This window comes from Boleophthalmus pectinirostris, unplaced genomic scaffold, assembly GCF_026225935.1.
Source record: "Boleophthalmus pectinirostris isolate CB_2022bp ecotype Guang Dong unplaced genomic scaffold, ASM2622593v1 HiC_scaffold_4, whole genome shotgun sequence".
Lineage (NCBI taxonomy): Eukaryota > Metazoa > Chordata > Actinopteri > Gobiiformes > Gobiidae > Boleophthalmus > Boleophthalmus pectinirostris.
The window spans coordinates 42,466,534-42,474,033 of record NW_026571353.1 but is presented as its reverse complement, the minus strand read 5'-3'; the positions used below and the strand labels follow the sequence as shown (position 1 = coordinate 42,474,033).

The following is a 7,500-nucleotide window of genomic DNA, read 5'->3' as shown; positions in this document are numbered from 1 at the left end:
TGACCCCTGACCTCTGACCTGGAGCAGTAGCTGGGCTCCGTGCCTCAGGTTGTGTGTGTGTGTGACCCCTGACCTCTGACCTGGAGCAGTAGTTGGGCTCCGTGCCTCAGGTTGTGTGTGTGTGTGTGACCCCTGACCTCTGACCTGGAGCAGTAGCTGGGCTCCGTGCCTCAGGTTGTGTGTGTGTGTGACCCCTGACCTCTGACCTGGAGCAGTAGTTGGGCTCCGTGCCTCAGGTTGTGTGTGTGTGACCCCTGACCTCTGACCTGGAGCAGTAGCTGGGCTCCGTGCCTCAGGTTGTGTGTGTGTGTGACCCCTGACCTCTGACCTGGAGCAGTAGCTGGGCTCCGTGCCTCAGGTTGTGTGTGTGTGTGACCCCTGACCTCTGACCTGGAGCAGTAGTTGGGCTCCGTGCCTCAGGTTGTGTGTGACCCCTGACCTCTGACCTGGAGCAGTAGTTGGGCTCCGTGCCTCAGGTTGTGTGTGTGACCCCTGACCTCTGACCTGGAGCAGTAGCTGGGCTCCGTGCCTCAGGTTTGTGTGTGTGTGTGACCCCTGACCTCTGACCTGGAGCAGTAGTTGGGCTCCGTGCCTCAGGTTGTGTGTGTGTGTGACCCCTGACCTCTGACCTGGAGCAGTAGTTGGGCTCCGTGCCTCAGGTGTGTGTGTGTGTGACCCCTGACCTCTGACCTGGAGCAGTAGCTGGGCTCCGTGCCTCAGGTGTGTGTGTGTGTGACCCCTGACCTCTGACCTGGAGCAGTAGCTGGGCTCCGTGCCTCAGGTTGTGTGTGTGTGTGACCCCTGACCTCTGACCTGGAGCAGTAGTTGGGCTCCGTGCCTCAGGTTGTCCGCGAGCACCGGGGAGTAAAAGGCTCTGATGTTCTTCTTCTGGAGCCAGCGCTGACAGCGGCCGTGCTCCAGAGTCAAGTCCTTCAGGTTCGGACGCCGACTCAGCTGTGGAAATACACAAGAGTGTGTTACACAAACACACAAACACACAAACACACAACACACAACACACAACATCACAAACATCACACACAAACATCACAAACAAACACAAAATACACACAAACACACAAACATCACAAACACACAAAACACACACAAACATCACAAACACACAAACATCACACAACATCAATACACAAACACACAAACACACAAACACACAAACATCACAAAATACACAAACACACTGTGTGACACCAGAAAAACAACTGTGACACACTGAACCACAGAACCAACAACTGAGGCAAAGGAACTCAGTCTAACCCAGGTCTAATCTAGAACCAGAACATCTCAAACACATGAAAACAGGAAGAGTCAGAGCACAGATCGAGCTGCTGTGGCAGTAGCAGCAGTGATGATGGTAGTGCTAATAGTAGTAGTAGTAGTAGTAGTAGTAGAAGTAGTAGTAATAGTATTCTCAGTGTTAGTACTTGTATTGTTTGTACTCACCGTTCTGACATGTCCACAGATCATTAGCCCCACATTCTTGGTGAAGGAATTGACGAGGTGCAGAAGAGCAGGACGAGAGTTTGGAAAACCAGCCATGACCAAACACTGAGGTCTGTAAGAGAGACAGATTATAAGAACTAGACCAGGACTAGACCAGGACTAGACCAGGACTGAACCAGGACTAACCCCTTCAGTTTAGGGACCACCACCCATTATGACCCGTTGAGATGTTTCAGAGACGTGTCAACCAATACCCACAACCTCCAGAGACTCCAGACCCTCAGGACAGATCTCCTGCTCTGACCTGGAGCTCCAAGGAGCTGTGAGCTCAGAGAACTTCAGCCTGATGGACCAGTGCTCCTCTGAGTCTCTGCTTCCGCCTCAGACATGACAGTGTGACTGAGGAGATCCTCCCCAGTCGAGGTCAGAGCTCCAGAGTGTTAGTGACTCCACCAGCTGAAGCTCACTTGACCTGCTGATACCTGTCAGCTCCTCAGGAGTCCCACAGACCAACATGCTCCATGGGACTCCTTCTTCAGCCTGAACACAGCCCTGACGTTCAGTTTCCACCTCAGGTTTCAGGGAGATACAGGCACCACAGACTCAGACCAGACACCACAGCTGGAGGCAGAGGACATGATCCACTCAGACTCAGTGTCCCCTCCTCCATCGAGCTCTGGAGAAGCTCTGGAGAAGCTCTGGAGCTCTGGAGAAGCTCTGGAGAAGCTCTGGAGAAGCTCTGGGAGAAGCTCTGGAGAAGCTCTGGAGAAGCTCTGGAGATGTGAGCCCTGAGGCTCCATTATGTTCCACAGACCTCCACCACAGGCCTGGGCCTGCAGAGTCTTCACTCTGGTACAGACCTGAAGTTGTGGCGGTACAGACCTGAAGTTGTGGCGGTACAGACCTGAAGTTCTTGATGTGTTCCGGGACTCCGGTCAGGTCCAGGCAGTGGGTCAGAGCCTGATTATAGATCAGAGCCTGAGTGGACGAGCCCCAGTTCACATCTGCAAAAACACAGAAACACGTGAGGTCTACAGCAGGACTAAACCAGGACTAAACCAGGACTAAACAAGAACTAAACCAGGACTAAACCAGGACTAAACCAGGACTAAACCAGGACTAAACAAGAACTAAACCAGGACTAAACAAGAACTAAACCAGGACTAAACCAGGACTAAACCAGGACTAAACCAGGACTAAACAAGAACTAAACCAGGACTAAACCAGGACTAAACCAGGTCTATAGCTACTCAGTGGTGTTTATAATTGACTCCCAATTCTCTCACCAAACAGTTAGTGCAGAGACCAGTTCTAAATCAGGACTACTTGAGACCCAGACTTCAGCAGGACTCAAGCCTGGTTTTGGTTCCAACTTAGTTTACAACAGGACTAGATCAGTGTGCACCTGGTCTCTGATCTGGTTCAGACCCGGTTCCGGGTTTGACCTGGTTCAAACCCAGTCCAGACCCGGTTCTGACCCGGTTCTGTCTCTGACCTGGTTTCTTGTAGCCCACGTAGACGTAGAGCGCGAGGACGATGAGGAGCGTGACGAGCGCCGCCCACCAGTTGATGATGAACATGACGGCGCAGCAGAGAACAGCGCCTCCCAGAGACACCCACATGTTATAGTACTTAAAGCTGGGGCGCCACCCTGAGGACACACACGGAACTGCTCACACATACAGCACCAACGTGTGAGTTTAGGAAGTTAGTACGATTACAGTGCGTATGATTTAAATGTTTTTTATAATTCATCCTAATTCCTAATAATTCCTGTTTTTTTATAATGGGTTTGGTGCTAAATATTTCTCAAAAGTACAAAAACACAGTATGTAATAAACAGCAGTTTTTTCTGACACTTTAAACCTTCATTTTACTAAATAATAAATAATTCTGATCATACAAAATAAACTACAATGAGAATGAAATGTGAAAAATGTGAATGTGAAAAAAAAAAGACGTTTTTGTTACAAACAAAGGCACAAAATTAATCATTTATGATCATATCAAAATAAAAGAAAAAGTTAAAGAGTTGTTCATGTGTGAGGTCAGAGGTCAAACAGAATCTGGTTCATACCTGGAGCAGAGGTCAGAGATCAGTCAGAGATCAGTGATCAGTGATCAGTGGATCAGTGGTCAGAGGTCAGAGGTCAGAGGTCAGTGATCAGTGGTCAGTGGTCAGTGGTCAGAGGTCGTACGTCTTACCTGGAGAGTTGGCGAGAGACGCGTGGAACACTGAGAAGTTGATGAGAGCGTAAGAAGCCAAGAAGAAGTTTGAGATGATCGGAGCGATGATGTTCAGCTCCGCTACAGAGACAGGAGCGACAGGGACAGACAGGAGCGCGACAGGAGCGACAGGACAGACAGGAGCGACAGGGACAGACAGGAGCGACAGGGACAGAGACAGAAACAGGGACAGGAGGAGAAAGATTAGAAAAAATACAAATAAACTAAGCATGATTAAACCAGGACTAAACCAGGACTAAACCAGGACTAAACCAGGTCTAAACCAGGTCTAAACCAGGTCTAAACCAGAACTAAACCAGGACTAAACCAGGACTAAACCAGGCCGGTGTAACCCAGGTCTTGTTTCTGTCTCACCGATGAGGATGAAGGCCAGGCCGATGCAGAAGGTGAGCACGTATCCACGCAGAGGCTCGTTGTTTTTGCCGTAACCTTTGGCGAAAACCTCCAGACTGGGATAAATGTTGTCTTTACACAATGCCTGATACACAAACACACAAACACACACATGAATACACACAAACATACACACACACAGATACACAAACACACACATGAACACACACAAATACACAAACACACACAAACACATACACACAAACACACAAATGAACATACACAAACACACACAGATAAACAAAGAGGCCTGTGTAACTCTGTATAACTCTGTATAACTCCATGTAACTCCGTGTAACTCTGTATAACTCCGTATAACTCCGTGTAACTCCGTGTAACTCCGTGTAAACTCGTGTATCTCTGTGTATCTCCGTATCACACCATATAACTCCGTATAACTCTGTATAACTCCATGTAACTCCGTGTAACTCCGTGTAACTCCGTGTAACTCCGTGTAACTCCGTGTAACTCTGTATAACTCTGTGTATCTCTGTGTATCTCCGTATCACACCATATAACTCCGTATAACTCTGCATAACTCCGTATAACTCTGTAACTCCGTGTAACTCTGTATAACTCTGTATAATCTGTATAACTCAGTTTCGATGTTTCTCTTCTCATTCTCTGTTTGGTTTCAGCTCCACAAACTCGTCACATGAATTTTCTGGTTTAAAGTCGTTTCAGCTGAAACTTTCACGACTTTGTGGTTCAATATCGGCTCCACTTTCTGAAACGACTGTGAAAAAATCATGTGACTTGACTTCATTTCTCCAGACACAGAAGAGGCTGAACTTTGTCGGTGTTTGTTTCATGTGAAGAGGCTGAGGAGACACAGAGACCTGAACCATAAACCAGGTCTTTTCAGTCTTACACTTTCAGAGTGAACTCAGTGTGACCCGAGTCCTCAGAGTGACCCGAGTCCTCAGAGTGACCCGAGTCCTCAGAGTGACCCGAGTCCTCAGAGTGACCCGAGTCCTCAGAGTGACCCGAGTCCTCAGAGTGACCCGAGTCCTCAGTGACCCGAGTCCTCATGGTGACCCGAGTCCTCAGTGACCCGAGTCCTCAGAGTGACCCGAGTCCTCAGAGTGACCCGAGTCCTCAGTGCGACCCGAGTCCTCAGTGAAACGCTCAGAGTCCAGCGGCGGCTCCAGAGCTGCAGTTCTGTCACGTACCTGAAAGACTTTGGGGGCGCTGACGAGCGACGCCAGAGCAGAGGACAGAGTCGCGGAGAAGATCCCAGCGGTGATCAGGGGCCCAAACGCCGACACCAAACTCATCACCTGCGAAACAGCATCACTCTGGAGAAACTAAAGCTGCACCACGGAACTTTTCTGATGGAGGGTCCAAGGATTTAAAAGAATAAGAACTTCACACATCAGTTAGTTGAGACGAGTGTGTTGGAGGAGAAAGAGCCTGATGAAGACCTAAAGCTGAAACCGAATGTCCTAATAAATTTCACACTTTTAGTCCAAATTGAAACTCACAGCGTCATTCTGTTTTTACGGCTCACGTCTGTGGAACAGTCGACCTGAGAACCTGAGGTGAGTGTTCATGTTTTTAAAAGTAAACTCAAGATATATCTTTTTAATTTAGCTTTTAATTGAGACTAATTTTATTTAATTTAATTTGTTTAAAATGTAATTATTATTATTTTACTTAGTTTTCATCTAATTTTAGTCCTAAATTTTTGATGTATTTATTTTTAAACTAACTTTTGATGTTTCTGTTTACGTGGATGAAACCCTGGAGCTGGTGCAGTGAAGAACTTTGTGTTTCATTTCAAATGTGTGAAAATTGCTCTACAAATAAACTTTGTTTGTTTGATTAATTGAATTAGAGGCGTTTTTATTGCCAAGGAAATATTTGGTCTGAGTGTCTCCGTGGAGACACAAGTTTATGTTGTTTGGTGGAAACTTCAGGCAAAACATCATCTTCATCTCCACGGACAGAAGTTTTCTGACCCTCCACCTAAAAAACGCTTGAACTTGAACTTTAAAACATGTTTCTGAGTTTTGGTACAGCACATTTACCACTTTACCACTTACACCTGAAATACAAACAGTTACTAGAGTGAAAGGAGTTAAAACTACTAGATTAAACAAAGACCTGAAACCAGGAACCATCCAAACAGGTCTAAACCAGGTCAAACCAGGTCCTAAACCAGGTCTAAACCAGGTCTAAACCAGGTAAACCTAAACCAGGTCCAAACCAGGTCCAAACCAGGTCCAAACCAGGTCTCCAAACCAGGTAAAGGTCCAAACCGGGTAAACCGGGTAAACCGGGTCTAAACCAGGTCCAAACCAGGTCCAAACCAGGTCTAAACCAGGTAAACCAGGTCCAAACCAGGTCCAAAACCAGGTCTAAACCAGGTCTAAACCAGGTCTAAACCAGGTCTAAACCAGGTCTAAACCAGGTCTAAACCAGGTCTAAACCAGGTCTAAACCAGGTCTAAACCAGATCCAAACCAGGTCTAAACCCGGTCTCACACAGATCAAACGGAGTGTACCCTGGTCTGACCTGAAAGTCGTTCATGAGTCCGTACTGGCAGCCTCCTTCTCTGCAGATGGAGAAGTCGAAGCCGAGGGAGCAGGCGGCGTCGGTGCAGTTCACCGTGTCACTCACGGTGTCGTTATGATCCCCGGTCGCATCCCGCACGATACAAGAACCTGGAACACAGGACCGGGTCAGACCGGGGTCAGACCGGGGTCAGACCGGGGTCAGACCGGGGTCAGTTACAGTTCAGTCCTGTTTTAGTCCTGGTTCAGTTCTAGTTGTACCTCAGAGGACACATTCACATTTACACTTCAGCTCTGGTGTTTTATCTTGTGCGTCTCACCTGTGGAGATGGCCACAGCCACGTACGTGACTCCAGTGATGAGGATGGCCAGGAGGGTTCCTTTGGGGATCGCAGACTGAGGGTCCTGCAGGAAAAACACGGTATGTGACTGACCTCTGGTTCCTCTGCTCCTCTGTCCCTCTGTTCCTCTGTTCCTCTGCTCCTCTGACCCTCTGTTCCTCTGACCCTCTCTTCCTCTAGCCCTCTGCTCCTCTGTTCCTCTGACCCTCTGTTCCTGTGCTCCTCTGTTCCTCTGCTCCTCTGTTCCTCTGCTCCTCTGTTCCTCTGACCCTGTGACCCTCTGCTCCTCCTCTGTTCCTCTGTTCCTCTGTTCCTCTGACCCTCTGTTCCTCTGACCCTGTGACCCTCTGCTCCTCCTCTGTTCCTCTGTTCCTCTGACCCCCTGTTCCTCTTCATACACTGGTGTTACTCACAGCGAGGTCTCCTGAGATGTTCGCTCCTGCCAGGATTCCTGTTGCTGCAGGAAAAAAAATGGCAAAAACGGAGAAGAAGGTCTCGTCCTCTCTGAAGTCTGGACCCAGGTTCTCCAGGAAGATGGCCGC

General features: G+C 48.3%; 1 protein-coding gene across 1 annotated transcript in view; it reads right to left on the bottom strand.

Moving 5' to 3' along the window:
- LOC110175642 (solute carrier family 12 member 2-like) overlaps positions 1 to 7,500 on the bottom strand; it is an 88,379-nt gene that overhangs the window by 16,282 nt on the left and 64,597 nt on the right. The window contains exons 9-18 of the mRNA XM_055161842.1: positions 7,372 to 7,499; positions 6,938 to 7,022; positions 6,619 to 6,767; positions 5,274 to 5,381; positions 4,063 to 4,186; positions 3,667 to 3,768; positions 2,957 to 3,112; positions 2,366 to 2,465; positions 1,462 to 1,573; positions 814 to 954 (exon numbers count right to left, since the gene is read on the bottom strand). Of these exons, the coding sequence (XP_055017817.1) occupies positions 814 to 954; positions 1,462 to 1,573; positions 2,366 to 2,465; positions 2,957 to 3,112; positions 3,667 to 3,768; positions 4,063 to 4,186; positions 5,274 to 5,381; positions 6,619 to 6,767; positions 6,938 to 7,022; positions 7,372 to 7,499 (1,205 nt within the window). The remainder of the gene's footprint in view (positions 1 to 813; positions 955 to 1,461; positions 1,574 to 2,365; positions 2,466 to 2,956; positions 3,113 to 3,666; positions 3,769 to 4,062; positions 4,187 to 5,273; positions 5,382 to 6,618; positions 6,768 to 6,937; positions 7,023 to 7,371; position 7,500) is intronic.